General features: G+C 38.2%; 1 protein-coding gene across 1 annotated transcript in view; it reads right to left on the bottom strand.

Moving 5' to 3' along the window:
* Positions 1 to 27,468, bottom strand: part of MYOM1 (myomesin 1) — a 146,811-nt gene that overhangs the window by 66,169 nt on the left and 53,174 nt on the right. Inside the window, exons 9-14 of the mRNA XM_008074759.2 lie at positions 24,207 to 24,371; positions 20,673 to 20,834; positions 13,058 to 13,199; positions 10,305 to 10,504; positions 7,940 to 7,996; positions 4,773 to 4,897 (exon numbers count right to left, since the gene is read on the bottom strand). Of these exons, the coding sequence (XP_008072950.2) occupies positions 4,773 to 4,897; positions 7,940 to 7,996; positions 10,305 to 10,504; positions 13,058 to 13,199; positions 20,673 to 20,834; positions 24,207 to 24,371 (851 nt within the window). The remainder of the gene's footprint in view (positions 1 to 4,772; positions 4,898 to 7,939; positions 7,997 to 10,304; positions 10,505 to 13,057; positions 13,200 to 20,672; positions 20,835 to 24,206; positions 24,372 to 27,468) is intronic.

Genomic DNA, 27,468 nt, shown 5'->3' with positions numbered 1-27,468 from the left:
CGATCCTTCCGCCTCAGCCTTCCAAGTAGCTGGAACTACAGGCGCGCGCTACCACGCCCGGCTAATAATTTTTTGATTTATTGTAGAGATGAGGTCTCGCCAGGTTGCCCAGGCGGGTTGCGAATGGCATGTTTTCAACACAAAGAAATGATAAATGTGATGGACATCCCAATTTGATCATTACACATTGCATGCATGTGTCAAAATAGCAAGTGATAGCCATAAATATGCATAATGATGTGTCAATAAAAACCAGACTTAAAAAAAGATGTTCTCTTTATTTGCCCGTGTTTTAAACTAATTAATAAAAAACTAATCTTAAATTACTCTATTAAAATCAAATGATCGAGAATGACTCAGAAGTCTTTAAATGAGGGATATATATATATATATTTGAGCTTTGGTAGAGGATGTAGTAAGAAAACTGTTAGAAGTCTTCAGTAATTATTTTTCTCTCCTATTTTAACTTCTAATCTGCCTGAGGTTTGCAGAAGTGGAAATTTAGATATTTTTGCCTGATTTTGCTAGGAAATTTTTTAACAGTTTCAAAAGATTTTTCCAGAAATCCAACTTTTGTGACAGACTGGTATGCTGTCAGAATGGTACATTTTGGGGACTATGAAGTCACAAGTACTTCACTCAGCATAATCTTCATTGACTTAAAGCAGGAGGCAATATGGCGTGGTGGAAAGAAGCTAAGGGCATCCGATCTGGTCCCGGCTGTGTTAATAATGAGCTATGTGACCTTGGAAAGTTACATGAGTGTTCTTGGTCTCAGTTTCATCATCTGTAAAATGAACACATTTGACAAGGTAACCTCTACAGTTCCTTGCAGAGTCTTTTATGATAATACGTCATTTGTGTGTAGGAAGGTGGAAAAGGCAAGATCTGCTACCCACCGAGGGACGAAATTCTCCTGGACCCTTCATCCTTTAATTCATGGCTATGATTTGTTTTGCCATATTCCCCTTTGGGAGAATACTTAACAATGATCAGTCATTTGTACTTTCATAATAAAAGTAACGGCTGCCTTTCACTATGCTCAGAACTTTATAAGCCATTATATCCCTTCAATCTGCACTACTATGCTCTGAAGCGGGTATTGTGGAGGTAGTGTTGTATGACTATCAAAATTCTCCAGAGGAGAAGAATTAGGCTTGGAAAGACTGAAAGGCAGCCCAGTATAATCACTGGATTTATGGGCCCGAGTCAGACTGCCTGGGTTCAAATCCAAATTCTGCCTTGTATCAGCTGTGTGGCCTTGGGCAAACTATATACCCCATCAATGCCTCGGTTTCCTTATCTATGAAATAGACATGATGAAAACAAAAGTATGTACCTCGTAGGGTTACCGTAAGAATTAGGTGGGTTAATGCATGTAGAATGCTTAGAACAGTGTCCATGGTAAACCTTAGCTATTTTCATGACTCCTGATAGAAACAGAGCTGGCAAATGATACAATCCTTGTCTCTGACATGACTAGGTTTTTAACAGAGGAGTGAGAGAAAGCGTTCAAGACATTAGACACCTAAGGAAAAAACTCAGGGCTGAGAACACAGTAGGATGGGGAGGCAGGGAGTACCAGGGACCAATTTGTTAAATTCTCTTGCTAACAATCCTTTCAATTTCACCCATTTCTGGGCTCATGGACATGCCATGAAGAAGAGCAAGCACAGGGGTAGCCCAAGAGGCAGAACTGCATTTTGGGAATGAACACCCACAAGAGGACAAGAATGAGTGAACCGTTTCCCCTCAAAAAGGTCAACATATCAGAAGTGGTTCATCAGAAATAATTTTCGACTCAGCTCGGAATGGTCTGACATTTGGATAGTTCTGTAAATGCACCTAGGACGTGTTCTGCATCCCCAATACCCAGCTTCCTGAGCATTCTGTAAGTGTGGACTGTGCCCTGTACAGGTCTCTCCACACAAGCTATGCACATAAACATCCTCTTCTGTTCCATATGAATAGGTGTGCTGGTGAAAGGATATTTAAATTTTTAATCACAGATTCATAAATATCTAGGTCTAGGACAGTTACAGGCGTTCTAGGAGAAATCAAGGTTTATATGACCAAAGGAAATGTTTAACAGAAGCCAAAGTTGGCTCCTCTGAAGAAAATGCCTCAGATTAGGTTGTTACATGTCATTATTACGGGAAAAGTGCTAATTACTGCCACAGAGGTTATTCAGCCCTTTCCTGTGGAGTGTTTCACAGAGATTCAGTGGGTGTGTATATTAAACAAACCAGGAAATGCACATTTATCTCTCACTCTGTTCTTGATCTCTATTTCAGAAAACAGATTAGACTACTACTCAAGTTATATTTTATTTAAGGCTAACATCTAGAAAATATACATTTAAAATATTATTTTCATAAAACTATACTCTCTTGGAAGAAGTCCAGATTGTGTGTTGAAGAGGTGATTACCAACTTGCTAGGAATAAGAAGGAAGTAAGGATGCAGCTCAAAGATATTTACATATTGTTTTGATGTCATGACCTAATTTCCAGATGTTTGCATATACCTGTCTATATACCTATGAAATCTATTCTCTTGCAACAATTGTCAGGAGGGTGATCTAATAGGTGTTCTGAAACTGAATAATTAGAATATTAAGGATAAAAGAGAGCAACCTTTAGGAAAATTAATTGGCTCATGTTTTTGAAAAAAAAAGATCTTTTCTACTATTTTGTCATACAAGAAAAATGTAAAGTAAATGATACCTTTTCATGCTATCACACAATTTTATAAAGATAAAATATTTAAGTACAAACACTCGTTCAAAAAAAGGTGCATCACTATCAATAAAAATGTAAATGTTCTTACATATAGGATAAAATAATCTTGCCTCATTTTCTCAATTATATATTAATCAAAATTTTCTTAACAGATGAATTTTGAACTTTATTTTGAGCAAATACTCCTTAAATGTTCTTTTCCAATAGCCACGGTACTGTTAGCCAAGGACTTTTTACACCCCTAGCCCTGTGCCTTGCCTGGCAGGCTCTGTTTTCTACACTTGCAGCTGGGCCAGTTCCCCCAAATAATGTCCCGTACAGGCCTTAGCTTTTCTCCATTTGCTAGGCATAAATCCTTATCGAAAATCCCCTCAAATACATATGGGTATGCGATGGATTCATGTGTCATTCTCACCCATTCTAGGCCTTCATTGTATGATGCCTTCTCTAATGTTCTAATCCTCCACATAATTGTAAGATATTTGAAGGAAAGAGCTAGCCAATAGCTAATGTTTTTTTTTGTGATCCCTGAACTCACTCCACTCCCTGTACTTAGAGTAGAGCCAGCCAGGCACAGTAGCACAAGGGCTTGCTGTCTTCAATCCTCCCAGCCATTTGAAAGTACTTCCGCTCTTCTTCGGCTCTGCTTACCAAGGTGATACCCATCTCCTACCAGGCATCACGGCTGCCCTGGTGAAACCCAAGATCGTCAAAAAGAGGACCTAAAAGTTCATCCGGCACCCGTCAGACCGATATGTCAAGATGAAGCGTAACTGGCAGAAGCCCAGAGATATCGACAATAGGGTGCGTAGAAGATTCAAGGGCCAGATCCTGATGCCCAACATTGGTTACGGGAGCAACAAGAAAACAAAGCACATGCTGCCTAGTGGTTTCCAGAAGTTCCTGGTCCATAATGTCAAGGAGCTGGAAGTGCTGCTCATGTGCAACAAAACTTACTGTGCTGAGATTGCTCACAACGTTTCCTTCAAGAACCACAAAGCTATTGTGGAAAGAGCACCCAGCTGGCTGGCCTTCAGAGTCGCCCATCCTAATGCCGGGCTGCGCGGTGAAGAAAATGAATAGACAGCTCCTGTGCACGTTTTGTGTTTAAATAAAACCATAAAAACTGAAGAAGAAAAAAGAAAGTACTTCCACTTCCATTCCTCTCTCCTATCTAGCCTTCTTGATGTTCATTTCCTACTACAGAAGGACAAGGGTTAGAGAAATAAAAAGCCAATACCAGAGCAAAGAAGACAAGAAAATCTCTAGAAAACACTGTCATCTGGGCAATGTACTGTTTCATAAACATTTCTCTTCTTATAAGTGTTATGATTTGGGGGTCCATGGATCCCTTAGGAATCGACAGGTGAATCTTGGGGATCCATAACCCCCCTGACTTTCAGGCAAAGTTCTGTGGAAACACACTTTTCTATGGAGAGAGTTCATGGTTTATAAGGATTGAAAGAGCTTAGGACATCCTCCTTTCCTGCTCTCTCACTCCACTATCTCCAGAAATTTTCATTTTTAATTATTCTATTTTGCTTTTAATTTTATCTTAAAGATATGGGGTACAATTCAGGATTAGGTATACAAGTGATCATTGTACAGGTAAAGTTTGGGCCTCCCTTTTGTCCCTACTTTGTCTGGTTTGAGATCAGGTACCCTTATAAATGTTGTGCCCCCCCCCCCACCCTCACCCTGGCTGTATCCTGCTACAGCCAATCCCATTCTTATAGTATTATGGTAAATGTTCAGGGTCCGCTTATGAGTGAGAACATGTGGTACACTGTTCTTTGTTTCTGTGATAGGTCACTGAGTATGATAGACTCTAAATCCATCCAAGTTGCTGTGAAGTCTATGTGTTTGTCCTTCTTTATGGCTGCATAATATTCCATTGTGTATATGTACCACATTTTTTTATCCAGTCCAGTTTCAGTGAGCAGCACGGTTGGTTTCATGTCCCAGAAATTTAATCTCTACTAAAGAAATCTTTAGGAAGTGGCATGAGGTAGCATTGATTCTGGAGTCTTACCTTTTCCACAAAATACATAATGCCCTCATGGCCACGTTGGCCAGGGGGTCTCCAGCTGAGCACCACATAGCTCCGGGTGGCTTCAGTGACACAGAGGTCTGTGGGGGGCCCAGGAACAATACCCTCTGAAAAACATCAAGGAAAAATGAGGACCACACATTCTGGGTCGCTCAGGATACACAGAGAACTGCAAGATGCTTCTTTCCTCCTAGAGAAAGAATAAATTATGGCTCCACAGTACAAAGAAGTACCTTGTCTCTAAAATTCTCCCTAAAACATCATTCATTTGATCACTCAATTATTCAAACGCCATTGAGCATTTAGAGGACAGAGCTAAGGGACTTGGGATACTGTTCTTATCTTTGAATAGTTTGCAATCGAGTTGGTGTAGGAAATTAAATAGCTCAGGACAGTGGGTGCTGATGTGCTAAAGGACACAAAATAGGGCAGACTGAAGTTAAGTACATGCCATGAGTTAGTGGGTCTGATTTCTGTGTCAAGGTGTACCAGATGTGGTGAAATAATCTGGCTCTATCTCATGATTTATTCCCATTTTAGTAGGAAAACATATAAAAAGATACCTAGATGAAGATTTAGATAGAAATAAAATTGCCTTCTGTATATTGATTTTGTACCCTGCAACTTTGCTGAATTAATTCATTAATTCCATACCCATTGGGTTTTTTTACTTCTTTTTTTTGTGGATGCCTTAAGAATTTTCTAATGTAAGATGAATAAAGATAAAGTACCTTTTATCTGAATACCTTTTATTTCTTTTTCTTCCCTTATTGCTCCAGCTAGAATCTATAGTACAATGTCGAATAGAAGTGGTGAGACTGGACATCTTTGCCTTTTCCTGATCTCATGGAGCAACCATTCAGTCTTTCATCATCATGTCTAACATTAAGAGTAGGCTTTTTATAGACATCCTTTATCAGGCTGAGGACGGTCCCTTCTAGTTCTAGTTTGCCAAGAGTTTGTATCAGAAATGGATATTGAATTTTGTCAAGTGTGTTTTCTGAATGTACTGAGATTTTTTTTTTTCTTTTCCCATCTATATGGCAAATTACATTGATTGATTTTAGATTATTAAACCAATTTTGCATTCCTGGGATGAATCTCACTTGGTCATGCTGTATTATCCTTTTTATATATTGTTGGTGTTTATTTGCTAAAATTTTGTTAGAAATCTTTGTATGTATATTCAAATATAAGGGATATTGGTGTGCAGTATTCTCTAGTAAAGTCTTTGTTTGGTTTTAGTATCAGGATAATACTGACCTCAATGAATGAGCTGGAAAGTATTCCCTCTATTTAAATTTTTTTAAAAGAGCTTGTGTGAACCTTTATTATTATTATTATTTTAATGTTTAGTAGGACTTAACAGTAGAGCCATTTAGGCCTGCTATTTTTTTTTTTTTTTGTAGGAAGCTTTAGATTACAAATTCCATTTCTTAAATAAATTTAGGGCTAATCACATCATTTACTTTTTCTTGAGTATACTTTGATAGTTTTCATCTTTCAAGGAATTTGTTCATTCATCAAGTTGTTCATATTTTCTTACTCTTTGTTTAGTATCTGCAGAATTTGTAGTGATGTTACCTCTCTCATTTCTGATATTTGTATCTTATCTTTTTTGTCCTGACTGATCAAATTAGATACTTATCGATTTTATTGATGTTTTTAAAGAAACCGCTTTTTAGTTCATTGATTTTTTTATATTGCTTTTCTTTTTTTTTCTTTTCTTTCATTTTTTGAGACAGACCCAGGCTAGTCTTGAACTCCTGGCCTCAGCATTGTTAAAAAGGTCAATTTAGAATTCAGCAGAATCTCAGTTGAAATCCTGGCAGGTTTTTTTGTAGAAATTGATAAGCTGATTTTAAATGTATATGGCAATGCAAAAATTTAGAACAAGATTAGAGGTTTTATACTACCTGATTTTAAGACTACAAAACTTACATATAAAAAAAATGAAGATTTGTATAAGTTACAGTAATCAAGAAAGTATGGGATAGATAAAGAGAAAATAAAATTGACTAATAGAGATTCCAGAAATAGAGACACAAATATGCAGTTAATCGATTGTGATGATGCTGCTAAAGCAAATTCAATATGTAAAGGATAATGTTTTCAACAGGTATTGTTGAAACAATTGCATAATCATATGTAAATAATAATGAGAACTTTACTTCACACAATATAGAAAAAATTAATTTGAAATTGATCACAGACTGAAAGGTAAGAATGAATACTATGACATTTCCAGGAAAAAAAAAAAGTTGGATCTTACAAAGATGTCAAATGACATAAAAATGGCAAATATGCACATAAAAAGATGCTCAACATTATGAGGGAAATGCATATAAAAACCACACAGAAATACCACTGTAAGCCCACTAGAATGGCTAAAATGAAAGAGACTGACCATACCATAAAGTGACAATATGGAGCAACTGGAACTCTTGGTAGAGTGCTGGTGGAAATGCAAAGTAGTACAATCATTTTGGAAAAGAGTTGGCAATTCCTTTAAAAATTAAACATGCACCTACCATATAACCCATCCATTCAACTTCTAGTCAATTATCCAAGAGAAATGAAAGTGTATGTCTACACAAATACTTAAGAGTTTCACAGAAGCTTTCAACAGTGAATGGATACATAAGCTGGAATGAACTGATACATGCAACGACAATGAATAAATCTCAAGATAATAATGCTGAGTAAAGGACACCAAACAAAAATGAGTCTAAATCTGAGTCAAATTTAGACTCAAAAATGTCTCTAAAATTGTGGACAACACAAACCATAGTGGCAGAAAACAGATTAGTGGTGGCTAGAGATGGGGGGGAAGAATGGGTGAAAGGAATTACAAAGAGACAGGAAGAAATTTCGGGGTGATGAATATGCTCATCATTTTGACCATGGTGATGGTTTCACAGGTATACGCACATGGCAAATTTATCAAATTGTACATTTTACATACATGTAACTCATCAAATGACAATTATACCTCAACAAAACTTTAAAGATGAAATGCAATTCTCCGACAATATAAGTTACCTACAATCTCTAGATATTTTAGAATGTTTTTCCCAAAGCTTCTTAAATAATTTACACTGTACCCTCTACAACAAAAGCTAAACTGCATAGCAAAACATTGTCTTTACCTGAAGGTTCCTCTTCAGTGACAATGATCTGTCCAGTCCAAGGTGCTGAAGGGCGACCTAAAAAAAACCAAATATATAAACCACAGACATTTATAAATGCAGTTTCAACTACACTGATAAATTGGCAAACTGGCTAGATTAGTCACCAATGGGTTTGTGACTAGTTAACTTATGGATTTTTCTAATGAATCTTATCCAACATAAGGCACAGGACATTGTGGGGGACATAGCCCCTGTCCTTAAGGGACTCACGATCTGCTAGAGCCTACAATCTGCCTGGACTGACTGACTCAATGTTTCTGGAATTTTACATGCACAGGTGAGGCAACTAACCTATATTCATTTAACTGTTAAATATGGATATCCTGAAACATGTAGACTTTCTCATGCCTTTTTGTTTGTTTGTTTGTTTGTTTGCTTTTTGAGTTGGAGTCTCACTCCGTCGCCCAGACTGGAGTGCAGTGGCCGCTCCCGGCCGCCGCAGCCTCGACCTGCTGGGCTCCAGTGATCCTTCCGCCTCAGCCTTCCGAGTAGCTGGAACTACAGGCGAGCGCTACCACGCCTGGCTAATTTTTGATTTATTGTAGAGATGAGGTCTCACCAAGTGGCCCGGGTGGGTCTCGAACCTGCAGGCTGGGGCAATCCACTCACCTCAGCCTCCCAAAGCGCTGGGATTACAGGCTGAGCTACTGAGCCCGGCCTTTCTCTTGCCTTTTTAAGAAGTAACATGTGCTTGGGAGAAATATTTCTAGAACAATTGGAAGCTTAGCAGTTATTTTTGTGTTGTAAATAAAGATGGAAGAAGTAGGGAGTGCTGATCCTGCAGTAGAACTCAGTGAAAGCAATTTTTTCCTGATACATTTTGAAAAGCATCAGCTACAAGGGAAATCAACTGAGATGCTGAGTAAGGAAAATGAATAAGATGGGTATAAATTTTTTTTTTTTTTTTTGAGATAGAGTCTCACTCCATTGCTCAGGCTTGAGTGCAGTGGCAAGCTCATGGCCACCCCAGTATTGACTTGCTGGGCTCTGGCAATCTTTCCACCTTGGCCTTCCAAGTAGCCGGAACTACAGGTGCACACTACTATGCCCAACTAATTAAGATGGGCATAAATTTCAAGGAAAAATTCATTTCTGTGATCCCATAAGCATCAGAAAGAGAGTATGGTTCAATTCCTGCCATAATCAAGGAACATTTTGTTAGAGTTTATACAAAGACACAAAGGTGGTAAAGAAGATAACTTATTTTCAATTTGAACAAATCCTATTTTGATTGGAATTTATGAAAGAGGAGTAAATGAAAGTATGAGATGGAATTTGCACACTCAGGAAAGAGGGCGGGAAATCGAAGGGATGGTGAGAAGAGATTGAAGAGCAATCAAGGAGCCTGATTAGACACAATCACTGGGGAAAAGGTGACACGATTTCATTTAGATTTTTATGATGCCATTACATGCATTTAAGGTAAAGAGTAACACTGTGAATATGCATAGACCAGTAGTCCCTCAAAGAGGGTGATTTTGCTCCCTGGGGGACATTTGGCAGTATCTCCATGACACTACTGGCATCTAGTAGATAGAGGCAAGGGACACTGCTAAGCATCCTACAATGCACTAGGTGTCCCATTTACCCTCTGTCCACCCTCCCCACCCCCCACCTCCCCTCACACATAACAGAGAACTACCGGACAAAAATGTCAATAAGGCCAAGGTTAAGAAGTCTGGTATGCACTGAAATGCTGCTATCCAACAATTCTCATAATGTCGTTTTATGGTCCTTATTACTGGGGCTGTCATACACGTTCCTATGAAACAGACGTAGGGCATAATCCACATACCATGGTTTTGACATGAAGACTCGGAGGCTAAATATATAAAAAGATTACTTTTGACTATCTAATATGAAAACTTTACAAATATAATGTTGTGAATCTGTTTTTCCTTCAGTGGAGAGAAAACTCACTGTGTTGAGATATGAATGTTCTAAAGGTGGACTTCAAGGTTAAGAAATTCACCTTGAGCCAGAAAGAAAATTATATTTAGAATGTACTAATGACATGAATAAAAATGCTCTCCAGGCTCTTTGTTTTAATATTTCATTCCACACACAATGTTTGGTACTCAGTTTAACAAGGAAAATGTTTCTAAGTAAAATAAAATATAAAAGAAAAGAAAGCCCTTATGAGAATTGCTGAGTTAATTATTTTCTGGTTTTCTCCTCGCTTCAGATTTTCTGATCATAAAAGGATTTCTTATTCTCGTCCCCCTCTAGTGGAAGGGAGAGGAGCGACCTTGCAATGAAGCTTGTTCTTGCAGTTATTTTCTTCAAGATTTAGAAGATCCTGAACATGAAGAAAAGTGCTTACTTTTAAGTCTTGCTTTCTCAGCTGGGTCCAGAGCAGCCACGGGCTCGGAAACTCGAGATGGTAGGCCTATTCCAGTTTTGTTCACAGCTCGAACTCGGAATACATAGGAACGACCTTCTATCAGACCAGTGACTGGAAAACGAGCAAACTTCACAGGTGTGTCATTGCACTGAGACCAGCTATCTGTGCCCACCTCACACCTAAGGGAAAGACAGTGATTGGCAAAGATGTTAAACGAAAAATGGTTAAATAAATAGCTTCAAAGCTGCAAACCCGCCTGGTTGCTTCAGATCTCTCTGTAAAATATCTGACGCAAGCACGACTTGCTAGTTATTTAACTGCAGGCACTCAGTTCCACTCAAATGCAGTGTGTCTTCTTTAAACAGACGAAAAACGTCTCTGATCCTTCCTGAATTCATTAAGAGCAGGCAGCCGAGGGGCCTCGTGTGCTAAGCAGAGAAGCTGGGTGGGAGAGGGGGAATGAAGGTAGGTATCTACAATCTTTACATTGAAGACGATCCCCACATATCTCCCTGACTGATGTCCTCAGTTCTGCCATTAGTGACTATTTGTCTTCTTTAGGCATTTTCTTTTAAAATAGAGGCGCTGTTGAGGAAGTTGGCATCTTAAAATATATCTATTTGCACTATCTGGAAAATAGCTCTTCCTGACTTGATGGTTACTACATCTTGTGTGAGTGGAAAGGCAAAGAGGTTACTGTTACATATTTATTTCTTGATGACAGGCAGGGAAATTCCCAGACCCAGCAGGGGAAGACTGAGTACGTACTTGAAAAAGTCTGATTTTTAATTGAGTGCTTTTTATAGCAGTTGGTACTTGGGGATGAAGTGGGTCACTCCCTGAGAGACAAATATACCAGCTCATATCATGGTATTGACCTGATCAACAGAGCTTTATAGGGGCTCATCGTGTGATTGAATTATCCAGAATTGGGATTAAGAGACTCCTGTCATTTTTTACGAGCATAGCTCTGTACTTTTAGTCTATGTTACTTCTCCAGAATGGCTCTATATCCGAAATGTGTAATTCTCAAATGATTCTCATGGGAATGGGGATTGCCAGTGGCAATATAAAGGTGGTTAGAGTGGAGGAGTTAATCTTCCCTTCCTCACTATCAACTTCCATTATGTGATACAGATAATAGACATTTTTCTCAATCCATGTAAAGCGTTACCAAACATAGCTTCCATCCCTGCCTTCCATCCATTTCCCCTAAACCTTTCCCTTGTAGAAATTCTGGAGTTTCTAGGAGTGGGATGGCAGGAGCTGAGAGGGCTGGGGCAATTCTTCGAACTACCCCTGCCTCCAGAGATCCTGCCAGGACCCGCCATCTTCCCTGCGCAATGTCACGGTATCCCAGTGATACTACAGCATGCCTCCTAGCCTCCAAGTGGAGTAAGAAAGGTGGAGAGCAGTTGCTTTTGACACATCTACAGCATGTTAGAACCTGCTGCTAGGATAACATCTGAACTCTGATTCTGCCACTTACTACCTGTGTGACCTTAGATGAGTTAATGCTTCCTCAGTGGCGCACAGTCTTGGGCCAGGTACTTGTTTTTCCACTTGCAATAACAGCACCTACCTTAAAGGGTGATTGTAGGTTAGTGTTTAAAATATGCAAAGTGTTTAAAACAGTGCCATACACAAAATGAATGCTTAATGCATGCTAGCCATATGTGGATATTTTTATTATGACTAAGGCAAAAGGAAAACTAAATGTACTGATTTCCATTGATCAAAGTTTGCAAGTCTCGTGGGAATTTACCAAAGACAATAAAGCATGAAAAAGAATCTAGCTAAACCTTTACAATTCATCATTACTAAATGATGAAATAATGTGGAAGCATTATTTCATGTGTATGGCTAAATAACATATAATTTATTGTAAGTATTTCTCTGGATAGTTTTGAATCCAATGGATATATATTTACTGATTGCTGTAAATATGAGTTTTCATACACCTTGGTACAAACCTGTTGTACTATAGTGACACAGATTTTCTGTCCCTAGTGGTTTCTACAACCAGATTTCATTGCTCAAAAATAAAAAGAGAATTAGAGCAACCATCTGAATAGAAACCAAGTCAGAGAACAACATATTTAGGCCAATAACCTAAAAGTACTTTCTATATTGTCCAAGCTCACTTCATAATTAATGTGTAAAGCCCAGTTACTATAAATATCAGAGCTTCTAAGTTTTGGAGATTGTAAACAACAAGACATTGTAGAAAGAGCATAATTTAATACTAATGATTTTTGTTGTTATTTCTTTGTATAACTGAAACCACATCCTACGATGTAAATAAGATTTTATTAGTATTCCTAAAGTCAATATTCTTAAGTTACCAACATATTAGGAATATGGACATTAAATACATTGAATACCAGCTATTTCATTTCCAAAGTGGCCTCTATTAGGTCTACACATTCACAGCATTCTTGCCAAATTAGTGACTTCAGCTGGTTGTCAAATTCAAAGAATACACCTTTGGAGTTTAGTCAAATAGGTAGGTATTAGATATTAATATATAGACAGACATGAGAAGGTGTGTGTGTGTGTGTGTCTATATATAGAAAGAGAGAGAGAGCAAGAGGAAGAGATGAACAGAGAAACAGAGGAAGAGGAAGAGGGAAGGCCGGAAAATAAAATATTTCACCTAGAGATGATGGGAGAAATCAAACATGTATCTATATGGCCAAGTAACTCTAACTAAAGTTAGACTAAGCACTAACTTATCAATAAAATATCCCAGAATAGGACTCCCTCCATCTACAGCTGGCTGTTTCCAAGAGATGATGATATAATCTTTGTTGGCCTCCAAGCACACCACATCCAAGGGAGAAGCTGGGGCTCCTTCAATCTCTGCATCAGCATCTGTGGAGACACAAAAGGACGCCATTAACCTTCTCAGACACGCTTTGTCAACTAGGCTGAGGCCCTAGTGCACACATTTCTTATTACATCATCACAGTGGCTAAATCTTTGGTCCCAGTAGAACAGACGTCAAATCTTATAATTTGTTTACCAACATAACAATGTGTGTTTTTCACCTTCAGTAGGAAGAACATTGTGTTAGAAAATAGAAAGGACTCTGAAAAGAACCCATGACCCTTGTTGCCCAAAATGTTCCCAAAGAAAATTAATGGAGATGTTGGAGATTGCTATCACATGAGTTATTTGTGCCAGAAAGTCTGTTCTCATGACACAGATTGTGCAACATTACTAAGAAACTAGGAAAGGGGGACAAACAGCCCCTTCTGGATGCATCCATAAGACAATAAGAACCATGGAGCTTTGCCCATCCCTATGCTAGACACTATCCTTTAGAAAGAGAAAGGAAAACATTCATTTTAATCCAATGATTGTTTTCAAACTGAAGATACTTAGGAAGAGAACCCTGATGCAATACTCACATCTGAGCTTGGTTTATCTGAGTTTATTAAAAATCCAGGCTAATACAAGAAACAGAGTACAGTCACAGTTTATGAAATGGGATCCCTCAACTGTGTGGTCCCCTCAGGCACAGCTAAATTAAGAGAATCAGGGCTGCTTTTAGGGGGATACAAAGGGGAATGAAAATATTCAGTTAGTAACTTTTTAAGTGAGAATAATTAAGACAAGAGGTGGGGTTCCCGAGGAAGAGGGTCCAATTTGCCAAATCCTTCTTGCATATGACCAGTGCTTTGATAAAGAGAGTTAGTAGAAGAGGCTGAGACATGCAGGAATCACTTACCCAAGGGAAAGCACCCAAGTTGATTGAACAAACGTTTTTTTCCTATAATCTACACTTCTGTAAGACTTACAAGTAACTAAGACATTTGTCAACATGAAAGAAATATCTGCATGCCTCTGAATGTAATAGGTTTGCATTTCGGTGAAGAGCTCAAGTCACTTGGGTTTGAGCATTCTGTTTTTTGCCCCAGAAACCATTGGGAAAGTATCTCTGGTCAAATATCTCCTGCAGAGGTGCTATAGGAGAATGCAATGGAATCATCTTGCCTAAAACTTAAATCAGAATCCTTGCATGCCACATAACAGGAAATGAGCATTTTGGTATGGAAAATCTTCTTTCCTTCCAGGCTTCAAGAACTCTGGATGGGGAAGAGCAGTGCTGCTGACATTGAAGGCAGAGCAGAGCTGTAATGAAGGTGGGATGCTTCGGAGGCAGAAGAGGCCCTTAGAAATCACTCAGCCACGAGGGGGACAGCTGGTAAGCTCTAGACATGTCCTTTGGCTAAGGGCTTATAGCACAAAACCCAGCAGTCCCTGCATTGATTGAGCAACTTAGTTAGCTAGGCATTCATTGCATAGATGTACAATAGCAGGAATATGGTGTAATGGAGTCTGGCAGACAGTAGGCATTCTGGGAGCCATTCTTCAGCATTTTTATAGCATTGCTTCGAATAGGCCATTGATGGGATGGGCCTGACAATCTTTTAAGTTACTCAGACATTCATTTGCTCATTCATTCACTCAGTATTCTTGTAGGTGCTCAGCATACAAGTCAAAAAATAAGGATTGGTCTTTCTCTCAAGAGGTAACAATATCGTGGTGGGAAAATGTACTTAGAATGACAAAAGCATAACTGTGAAGCAATGGAACACAGTATTTGGCTTCCAGCAGCTGCTGTGCAGTGTCAGGCCCATGGTACCTGTCCAGACAATGTTAACCTTCTTGTACATCTCTACATCTCTGCCCTTCTCAATCCCAGCCCTGCAAGGAGTCAAAATTTTTGTAGGTTTAATTAAATGGGTCAACGATTAGACTACTACTCTTTAAATTTTGACCCCTGACACAGACCATGAATAGCTTTTTTCAAAATGTAAGTAATTCCATTGTCCATCTTTATTATAAAAGTAGTAGATGCTTACCAAATATATGATAATCAAAAACCATGTTAAAATCTCTTAATTCCATAACTCAGAGATAACGACTATTAACATATTGGTCTAAGTCTTTGATTTTTTTCTATATTTATAAACTCAATAATTATTATTTTTTTGAAACAAAATGGGATTGTACCACATAGTTTCATGGTTTTCTTCAGATATATTTCCATTTCAATAAATATAGGTATACATCATTGGCTTTCATTGCTCTGTGGTAGTCCATTGTTTACATGGAACATTTTTTCTACTTTATCCTACAGTTTCCATATCGGTGAATATCTAGATGTCTTCCAGTTTTCCCCAATGCAAACATGTTTTCACCTTTGTCCACTTAGTTCCTAGAACTAGAATTGTTGAAAATGTGTGCCCTTTTGATGCATAATGGCAAACACCTTGAGGAAAGTTGAACCAATTGACATCATCCATGTATAAGAGTGCCTGTTCCCCTTTCCTTTACCCCCATGGATTTTAAAAAGCTTTTCAATATGATAGATAAAACCACGACCTTCTTTCAATTTTCATTACTTTGATTATTGGTGAAAGCTTTTCCTTCTTTTCTTTTTTTGAGGTAGAGTCTCACTCAGTCACCTAGGCTGGAGTACAGTGGCACATTCACGGCTCCCACAGCCTTGACCTACTGGGTTTAGGCGATCCTTCTGCCTCAGTCTTTCATGTAGCCAGAACTACAGGCATGCACCACTATGTCCAGCTTATTTTTTTATTTATTGTAGAGATGAGGTCTCACCAAGTTGCCCAGGCTAGTCTCAAACCCCCGGGCTCAGGCAATCCTCTCGCCTTGGCTTCCCAAAGTGCTGGGATTACAGGCTGAGCCACCATGCCTGGCTGAAAGTTTTTTCATATACTCATCAGCCATTTTCAATTGTTTGTGCTTGACATTTCTATCATAGCCACTATCATTATTTCTGTGGGGGGGGGGAGTGGTGTGAAGAGAAAAAGAAGGAAGGAATATATAAACGCTAGAAGAATATGCAACAAAATAACACTGGTTATCTCTAGATAGTGATCTTATGGATGACTTTTTCTTTTATTTCTTTTTTATTTATATTTTTTCTTTTTAAATTTATATCATATATTTTTTCACAATGAACATATATCATCTATGTAATATAATCCTGACCAAATGTGTTCAACTCTTTACGTGTTTCTGTAGACATATAATGTTTCACACACTCACATTCTGGTGTCAGAGCTATTTTCTAAGCAGCAATAATATCAAAGCTCTAAAACAATGAATTGAAATGGCCTCATGCAGCTCAATGAATAAAAAATTTTTAAAAACACAAAATATGGCCGGGCTCAGTGGCTCAGCCTGTAATCCCACACTTTGGGAGACTGAGGTGAGTGGATTGCCTGAGTCTGCGGGTTCAAGACCCGCCTGGGCAACTTGGCGAGGCCTCATCTCTACAATAAATCAAAAAAATTAGCTGGGTGTGGTAGTGTGTGCCTGTAGTTCCAGCTACTTGGAAGGCTGAGGCGGAAGGATCGCAGGAGCCCAGCAGGTCGAGGCTGCGGTGGCCGGGAGCGGCCACTGTACTCCAGACTGAGCGACAGAGTGAGACTCCAACTCAAAAATAAAATTAAATTAAGTTAAAAAATAAAAACACAAAATATTATTTAAAACACTTTGAAAGTTTCTTAAAAGCTCAACATAAACTTATCATATAATCCAGCAATTCCACCTGTAGGTATGTATCCAAGAGAAATGAAAATATAGGCCTACAAATATGAACACAAATGTTTATGGTAGCATCATTTATAATAACCAAAGTGGAAACAACCTGACTGTCCATCAACTGGTGAATGCATAGACAAAATGAGGCACATCCAGACACCGAAATGCTGTTTAGTGATAAAAAGGAACAATATGTGTTACAATATGAATGAGTCTAAAAATATGCTAAGTGACATAAAAGACCACATATCCAGAAATGTTGAGAAAGGCAAATCTATAGAGACAGATTTGATTGCTAGAGGCTAGACTGGGTGTGGGAGAGGGAAATAAAAATGGGAAATCTCTTTGGAGATGGAAATATTCTAAAAGTGGATTGTGGGTGATGGTTGTGCAACTCTGTAAATATACTAAAAACAGTTAAACCGAACACTTAACCACTTAACATGAATGAATCTTATGGTATGTAAATTCCTCCTCAAAAAAGATGCTTTAATAAAACCTAATGTAGGCTGGGGTGCAGTGGCTCATGCCTATAATTCCAGCACTTAGGGAGGCTGAGACAGGAGGACTGCTTGAGCTCAGGAGTTTGAAACCAGCCTGAGCAACATAGTTAGACATTGCCTCAATTTAAAAAACAAACAAAAAGCAAGTGAAACATTTTTCTAAAAATTGTGAAATTCACAGTGCAATTGCTAAAATCTATCTTTCCAACTTTATCTTTTCCAGTTATCTTTTCAATTTTCTCATATCAACATATGATAAATTTAGAATCTCTTCATTTCCTTCATCTGTGGATGTAAGTATACATTTCAAATTTGAAGACCTTTGCCCTGTCTACAAAAGTCAGTAATGTGAAATCTGACTTAAACCTAGCAGAGAGGCACAATTCTGGGTGTGGGCACTGAGAAAAGTTGTGGAGAAAGCCTTGATGCCAGTGTTCCTGGAAAAAGTCTACAAAGGAAGCACTATGGCACAGCAAAGATTTTTTGGAATAGCCAGAAATGTTCTCTATTTCCTGTAAGACAACTGAAAGCACAGGCAAAGACTTTGCTTAGTCTATCTTCACCTAACTAGGTTTATCCAGTGGTTTGGACAAACAAACATTCTAGCTGACGAGTTCCAGAGTGCCACTTTTCACTGCAATTTACCCAGAAAGCTAACTCCTTTCCTCCCTAGTGATATCAACTTTTCCCATGATGCTTTTGTGGTGGAGAAAGCCCAACATGTTTTTTTTTAGATGTTATAGATATTCAGATATTCTTGTCAGTTGCTGGTCTGTGATAGAATTCAATGATCATTTATATTGTTCAATAACGAAGTGGCATAGACTGCTAACTGTCCCCAGTTATCATTCTTCCTGTTTCCTTTTAGTATTAGAACCCCTGAGCATTAGGCTGGCCAACTAGTGACCAGGTATCCTAGCTCCCTTCTTGGTGAGGTATGTACATGTGCTAAGTGTGTAGCAAGCAGAAGTGATGTGTGCAACTCGGTCTCTGTCCCTTTACTCCCTTTCTTTCCCCTCTTCATAGACTGAAGTAGGAATATGGGACAGCACCCCAGGGCACAGTGGAATAACAATGCAGGTGGAATTTGGTGTCAGTGGAGCTATCTGGACCACCCCGCTACCTCTGGATCGACAGACCTACGAGGGAAACTTTGTGTTGTTGTTTCCTTTCAGCAGCTTAGGTCATATCCTAATTAAAATCTTGGGTTAGACATTGGAAGATCTGTAAGATAGGTCCACTTCTGCTTCTAGTTAACTGAAGTTTTTGGTAAATCACTGTACTTCTTTGAGCCTCGGTTTCTGTATCTTAAAATTAAGAGATTGTACTAGAATGCAAATCCTAACTTTTTGTGTGCCATACACACCTTTGACAAACTGGAAAAGCCTAGAGGCCCTTCTGAAAATAATGTTTTTAAACATATAAGGAGCATGTGATTACAAAAAAATTATATTGAAATATAGTTGTAATCACAGATTCTTTGGGAGTCTGTGGACTAAAATGACTATGAGATTATGATTCTATTTAGTGCTTGAGAGATAAAAATCAGTAAATCTACCTATGTTGTTTATATGAGGGAGGACCAAAAAAAACTCAGAACTTATTTATAAAAACTGTGTATTTACTCTTTTACATGTTTAAACTTTGGTCACCTCCAAAGTACTCTCCATTTGACGCAATACACCTATTGAGATGCTTTTTTCACTACTCAGAACTGTTTTTGAACTTGTGAAATTTGATGCCTTTTAATGCTTCTGCTGTTTTTTTGTTTTGTTTTATTTTGTTTTTACCTCTTCCACATCAGCAAAACATTTCCCTTTGAGAACTTTTTCATTCAGGGAAACAAGTCACTCAGGGTAAGTTTGGGTGAATAGGGCACGGGGTCATGCTGTCTTTGGCCCAAAACAGGGCAGTATGGACAGGTGTGCTGGTAAGCTATCCATCATTAAATAGGTAAATGTGTTGAAAGAATCTACAAAAAAATTTCACTGAAGCCCAATGCAGCCTCTCAAAATACTAGCTAATACTCTGATGCCGATGGGTTCCCAGAACACTTACCTAGCAGTGGAAGCCTGTACTAAAAGGGGCCTGCCCTCCAAAATATAATTCTGTTTTTCTTTGGGTCCCCCTTGTATTTTAATGTTCTATACCTTATAATGTTTTTACAACTTAAACATATTTCTGGCTAGAGAGAGACTGCCCCTCCTGAAGCTGGCCAATTCTTAGAGACAGCCAAGGGCCCAACAGGGAGCATACCTTTGAGATGCAAACTAACCACATCAGTTTACCTCCTCTCTCTGGCTCATCTAACCCAGGAGGCAATATTCTTTTTCCTTAATCATCCCTGGGCCAGGTAGAAGGCAACTAGGAACCACACCTCTAATTTAGAGCCCACCGAAATCATTTTAATTAGCCAAATCTCTCCCCTTGCTCCTGCCCCTTCTGCCTCCTGACTGATGCTGGTGCTTTCCCATGTGGCCCTGCTGTGACTCCTGTTTCTAGCACCTGCAAGTATAATAGACTTTGTTTTCTTGAGCCCCTCCTGCATCTCCTCTTATGGCTGCACCCGACTGACCATCACATAAAAAAGCACCGAATACCACCCCGGTAGCCTGAAAACGTCAGTGGTCTTCCAAAGTGCTAGGATCCCATGGGAAAATAACGTTCCACTTGTACATTTCCAACCCATTCAAGACACAAATGAAAAACAGAAAGCCTCCTAAAGTCAACAGTCATGGCTTGTCTCAAGAATTAAGTTAGAGCCCCTTATCCCCTAGTGCATCAAAACTAATGTACGTCTAAATTTAATGTTAAATGTCAACTGAAGCTATGAAGACGGGGCCTGGAATGAAATAATACATTTGCTCTCTGAAATACATATTAAAGTGTAAGCCCCAAAATAACACATCCTCTTTTGTGGCAGCTTCCTTTAACAGAGATGGCTTTCTTTTCTGTGTCATTAGGATTTAGCATCTCCACTTGAACACCTTTAGAGAACCGTACTAGTGGTTCACTGAAGATGAGAAAAGTCTTGATATTTGTGACAGTAATATGGTCTGGAAAACGGGTACCTTTGCGTTGGTGCTTTCGGGGTTCACCTTTACCACTAGGTCTAATTTTACTGGAAACTAAGATTCCTATTTAAAGGATGAATGGCTCTTTCATCTTGACAAACACATGTTTGAACTGTGTTGTAATCCAAACAAATTTGGCTTCAGTATGTTAAATACTGTTAGGTGTTCTGTTTTTTGTTAGGACTTACCTCGAACAAAGACATAAGCACTATATTGTTCATGATAGTCCCCCATCCGTACATAGATGGTGTAGAGGCCTTCGTCTTCTTTGTTGAGATGAGAAAATGTCAGCGTTGCCCGTTCTCCGCTCCAGTGTGTTTGCACCCATTTTGATGGAGAAACAGGTACTCCTAAAAATTTTAAAAGTAATCAAATTAACTTATTTTTTCCTCCTTTATTCTTCCCACCTCTCCATTTTTCTCTCTTAGTCTTTTCTACACTGAAAGCAACTTAATTACTAGGAGAAGTCTCTAGGACTTTGAGTCATTTTGTCATAGTTATATTAGCAAAAATACTATGCCAAAAGTGAGGGGACCAAAGCCAGATGCACAATTTTCAGGAGAAGGTGCAAAATTAAATTGTAAGAGCTCTTTCTTCAAAAAATAAGGCTAAAGTGCAATTAGAGATGCTAAAATATATGGCTTTTTCCTTTAAAAACATTTATAAAATGTAATAGGGGTAATACAAATGGCAAAAAATAATATTTTGTTACCATAATTTTATATACAATAAATAATAATATTTTACTAGTGTGATACCTTAATTGATAATAAGATATTCCTGGCACATTTTTCTGCAAATTCATTTATTAGTCATCAAAATTTATAATTTTAGAAATTTCATTTTAAATTTATATAATTAAAGTCAACATCAGTCATTATTCATTTCCATAGTTTTTTGAGAAGGACTTTTCTGCTGATGCAACTGTTACTGGAGCTGTTAAGAATGTTATGTAAGCTATGACAATATTGGGTTACTTACTGATAAACTACTTCAAAATATAAATTTTAGTACTCTAACCTCATGATTCTTAAAGAATAATTTTTCTAAAAAGATTTAACTCTTCATACAAATCAGTTTCATGTGTCTAAATTTAATTTAAATGTCAATTTATATAATTGCATTATAATGATGTCTCTAACATGCCCTCTAACTTTGGAGGTCATACTAGCAAGTGAAAATAATTTCGTGATATAGATATATAATCCAGAATGCCTGTTTATGAATTATATTATTATATATTCAGTTATAAGCTTTAATTTTAAAACTGTCCTCCTTGTCAATAATTGATTCATCCAAAGTTTCATATGAAACTCAGTTCTTTTTCATCAAATGCTATAATCTTTAAATTTAATTTCTATTTCTGAATCTCAAAACCTGAGATTATAAACTCTGAAAAATTCTTATAACTGCCTTATGTGCTTTATTGCAATGTCTATACATACATTTTTGTTCTGTGATAGTTTACTGACAAAATTTATGACCTGACTGCCAGCAGTTCTTCTCCCAGTGCTCAGACCGAGGGATAATATTTGTGTAGATCCCACAGAGGAGAGTTCTAGGGAGGGAGGGGCAAGCTGGCCTCGCACTGTGGGTCCCTGTGCTGCCTCCACAGAGGCACCTGTGCGTGTCTGCACTGCCACTGGTGTATCTTTGATCATGTGCATGCACTATAGTCCCACTGGACCTCATGTATAAAGCACAAGGTCAAAATGATTATGAATTTCAAGTCGGTAGCGGGGTGCAATGGCTCACGCTGTAATCCCAGCCCTGTGACAGCAGAGCATTAACCTAAGCCCAGATTCCCTTCCGAGAGTGGTCCTGTGGGACGGCACAGGTCACGTGCCCAAAAAGTCTGTTTCAGTCCCACGTCTTTTATTAAGTAATTATGCAACTTTGAGCAAACTGCTTAACTTCTCTGGGCCTTAAGTCATTTTCACGTACAAAATGGAGTTTGAGCAATCATAAAGTACCTTACAAGAAATACCCCAAAGCATTATCATTAAATATTTTTCTTTCATTTTGCTATATCTTTCCAAAGTTTATTTTATAAAACATTTACACTGAAAAATTATATGATAACCTACTAATAAATAGAGTCACTAAATGTGTCTGGAATTTTTAAATTTTTAAGAGCTTTAAAATATAATCCTCTCCAGAAATAAACTTGTGAAGACTTTAGGATAAATTAGGATGGTGAGAGTTCCCTGGCCTATTCGTTGCTTTCTCCAGGACACATCTCCTATTAGCTAGGAGCTAGGGTGGGCTTTGCAGATAAATATGTACCTAGGGGCAAATTCAAGTTTTTAAATGTCAATGCTTTTTTCACTACCATAGGTCAGAGAAAGTACAAATTTTCCCATGAGGTTTGTGTTCTGTCTTGGACCTAATGTTTTGGTGACAGAAGAGGAAGTGCAGTGTTGTGAAAAGATCTCCCAGCTTAGAGTGAAAACCAGCAGGTCTGCAAGTCTCACGTAGCCACAATTTAGCTGTGTTTGGGGGCAATCCCTTATGCTCTCCAGACAGTTCAATGTTTTGGTCTATTGTATGAAATAATCTGGTATACAAATTCAGTATATTTGGATCTAAGATTTATTATTCTTTTGGAAAAACATTATTTCTTAAGTCCAATATTTCAACTGATCAATTTATTTTTATAGGTTTTTTGTTTTGTTTAGTTTTGTTTGAGTTTGATCTGCAGCATTACCTAGACTTGAAACAGACTTTAACCCAAATGGGACTTAAAAGAGGAAATTAAATCCTTGTTTCTTTCTTACACCAAAGTATCACGGCTCTAGTTTGAAGCAAAGTAAGGCTGAATTATGATTAAAAACCAGACTCAGAGGAACTGACAGCAGAAGAATTTTTTTTTTTAATTAAAGTTTCACTCTATTGCCCAGGCTGGAGTACAGTGGCATGCTCACGGCCACCCCAGACTCGACCTGCTGGGCTCAGGCGCTCCTTCTACCTCAGTCTTCCAAGTAGCCGGAACCACAGGCCCGCACTACCATGCCCGGCTACTTTTTGATTTATTGTGGAGACGAGGTCTCACCGTGTTGCCCAGGCTGGTCTTGAACCCCTGGGCTCAGGCAATCCTCTCGCCTCAGTCTCCCAAAGTGCTGGGATTACAGGCTTGAGCCACCACACCCAACCAACAGAAGGATTTTCTTTCTAACAGCCTCTGTTATAATATAAGACAAAAGCATCATTGTATCTATGTTTGCATCCTTAAGGGACATCAGTGTAACTTGAATATTTTGTATTCATAATATGCTTATCAGAAATTTCAAAATTCTAAAGAGCCTTTAATACACTAGAACAAAAGTGCCAAGGTCTGATTTTCTCTTAAGTTACTCTGCTGGTTGATTAATATCAGGACTTTATTGTTTCATAAGGTTATGTTTTTTAAAGTTTCAAATAATTTCTGTGGTATAAATGATAAATCTATGAGGAAGGGTATTTAACCAAATAAAATTAACTTATAGAATGAATACACATTCTTGTAATTCTTTCAACATAGTCTTGTGATAAGAAAGTATCATCTTGACAAATCTATTCTGAAAATGTTGCTACATTGCTAAATATATTAAAACTTTTTAAACATATAGTAGATAGTCCCCTCTAACTTCCAGATTCTATCAGCTCTGATAAAAGGATCTGTGATCCAGTCTGCAATCTTTTGCAAATAAGAACCTAAGTGAGAATGTATTATGAAGACTCACCATTTCTGTACCACTGGATCTCTGGCTGGAAATGTTTAATTTCAGGAGTGATGACTACACGACAGCCTAGACTCATTGTCTCTCCCTCTCTCCCAAAAGATACATCAAATTTGTCATCAAAGTGGATCTCAAACTTGGACATGTAACCATAAGGAGTCACAGCAACTGGGAACAACAAAAACATGTAACAGCAATTTAGTTTTTTTTCCCATCAAAGAGACACAAGCATTTTAACAAGCACAGGCAGAAGGCAGTCAAAAACAAAGACTAAAAAAAGTGATTTATTTGGGCAAAAATGAAGTCCTATATAAGAAGTATATAGAACATGTGCGTATATCATTTGTATGGAAATTCTTGCTTTATTGACTATGTAAACTAAATTTATTTTTATAATGAATAGAATTTAAAGGGTCAGGATTAATGTCTTAAATGCTCATTAATACCATATTTAGCCTACTTAAATTGTTAGCTACAATATATGTACTTTTTTTTTTTTTTTTTTTTTTTTGAGTTGGAGTCTCACTCTGTCGCCCAGACTGGAGTGCAGTGGCCGCTCCCGGCCACCGCAGCCTCGACCTGCTGGGCTCCGGCGATCCTTCCGCCTCAGCCTTCCAAGTAGCCGGAATTACAGGCGTGCGCTACCACGCCCGGCTGATTTTTTTGATTTATGGTAGAGATAAGGTCTCGCCGCCCAGGCGGGTCTCGAACCCGCGGGCTCAGGCAATCCACTTACCTCAGCCTCCCAAAGGCGCGGGATTACAGGCTGAGCCACGGAGCCCGGCTCTATATGTACTTTTTAATTTTAGATTTTGAGTTACATTTTTTTTAAGTTGGAGTCTCACTCCGTCGCCCAGGCTGGAGTACAGTGGCACACTCACAGCCACCCCAGTGTCAACCTGCTGGGGTCAGGTGATCCTTCTGCCTCAGCCTTCCAAATAGCTGGAACTACAGGTGTGTGCTACCACACCCAGTTAATTTTTTGATTTATTACAGAGATGAGATCTCGCCAAGTTGCCCAGACTGTTCTCGAACCCGTGGGCTCAGGCAATCCCCTCACCTCAGCCTCCCAAATTGCTGGGATTACAGACTTGAGCCACCACGCCCAGCCAATTTTGAGTTAATTTAAACTCTACTGATTGTCTCTTGGGGCAAAATAGCCTTATCAGTTACTTATAAAAATGGAATTTTTCATCTGACAAAGAATTAATAACCAGAATACACAAGGAGCTCAAACAAATCAATAGCAAAAAAACAAATAATTCAGTTTTGTAAATGGGTAAAAGTTCTCAACAGACTTTTTAAAAAAAAAAAAAAGACTTGCAAATGGTCACTGGGTATATTTTTTAAACGCTCAACATCACTATTAATCCGAAAAATGCAAATCAAAACTACAATGAGATATCATCTCATTCCAGATAAAAATGGCTTTTATTAAAAAAAAAAAAAAAGGAAATAACAGATCCTGGATCTAGAGAAAGGGGACTCCCTCGTACATTGTTAGTGGGAATGTAAATTGCTACAGCCACTATGGAGTTTTCTAGAAAACTAAAACTAGAACTACTATACGATCCAACAGTCACAGTGCTGGATATACATCCAAAAGAAATCAGTATATTGAAGAGACATCTGCACTTTCATGCTCATTGCAACACTATTCACAATAGCCAAGATATGGAATCAATGCACATATACAAAATGGAACATCGTTCAGTCATAAAAATGAATGAAATTCTGTCATTTGAAACAGCATGGATGGAACTGGAGGACATTATGTTAATTAAAGGAAGCCAGGTAGAGAAAGACAAATATTGTATGTGCCCACTCTCATGGGGGACATAGAGAGCGAAAGGATGGTTACCAGAGACTGGGAAGGGTAGTGGGGAGGTGGAAATAAGGGGTTGGTTAACAGGTACAAAAACACGGTTAAGTAGAAGGAATAAGATTTAATGTTTGATAGCACAATAGGGAGACTATAGTTAATTATTTTTTATATATTTCAAAACAACTAGAAGAGTGGAATTGGAATGGTTCTAACACAAAAAAAGATAAATGCTTGAGGTGATGGATATCCCAATTACCCTGATTTGATCATTATATGTTGTATGTCTATATCAAAATATCACATATACCCCATAAAAATGTACAGTTATTTTGTATCCATGAAAATAATAAAAATAAACTTTTTCATTGGGCACAGTGACCCATGCCTGTAATCCCAGAAATTAGAGAAAGTGAGGTGGAGGATTGCATGAGGCCAGGAGTTTAAGACCAGCCTACACAACATAGCAAGACCTAGTCTCTACAAAAAAAAAATTTTTTTTAAATAAAATACATAGAATAAACTTTTAAAAATGGAGTTTTTCAGTAACTTGTTTCAGTTTCTTTAACAATCTTAGTTTAAAAAAATATAAGAAATGTCAATGGGAGAAATGGACAAGTTAAAAATATTCTAATTTATTTTTTAAGTTAATTAAGTAATTAATCTTTTTTGGATCAGAGTCTCACTCTGTCGCCCAGGCTGCAGTGCAGTGGCATGATTACGGCTCATAGCAGTCTCAACCTCCTGGGCTCAGGTGATTCTTCTGCCTTAGCCTCTCCTGAATAACTGGGACTACAGGCACACACCACCACACCCAGCTAATTTGTTAACTTTTGTAGAGATGTGGTCTCTTTTGTTGCCCAGACTGGTCTCAGACTCCTGGGCTCAACCCTCTCTCTTTGGCCTCCCTAAGTGCTGGGATTACAGGTATGAAACACTGCTCTGGCCTAGAAAATTCTAACTTTAGAAATTATTATCCTCGGGAATGTCTATCTATAGATTGAGCAAATGCTTGCATCATCAACTCTCCTAGGTTTTATTTTTTCTTTTCACAAAAGAAAGGGTTTGGGAAAGAAATAATTGCTTAGGGTAATGAGCTAAGACATGCCAGGCACTTCACATTTGACATGCCATCTATTCCTTGCAACAACTCCATGGCAAAGATATTTTTTCCCTCTCTTTCAGAAGGGGATATGGAAATTCACAAAGGTAATATACAGCTAATGCCATTATTTCACAGGTAGCAGCTGTGAAAATGAAATTTAAACCCATAAATTTCCAGCTCTAAAATATAGGCCCTTTCTTACATATTTCATCTCTCCTCCTAAGACCCCTTTGAATTAACTTGAAAATTCAAGCTACCATTTACTGAATTCAACTTTTGCCATCTATTGTTCCAAGTATAGCTATTAACTCAAACCCCATAATAACCCTAACAGGTAA

Source organism: Carlito syrichta, unplaced genomic scaffold (assembly GCF_000164805.1).
Source record: "Carlito syrichta isolate Samal-C Ts95f unplaced genomic scaffold, Tarsius_syrichta-2.0.1 Scaffold317479, whole genome shotgun sequence".
NCBI classification, from domain to species: Eukaryota; Metazoa; Chordata; class Mammalia; order Primates; family Tarsiidae; genus Carlito; species Carlito syrichta.
This window is presented reverse-complemented; position numbering and strand designations above follow the sequence as displayed.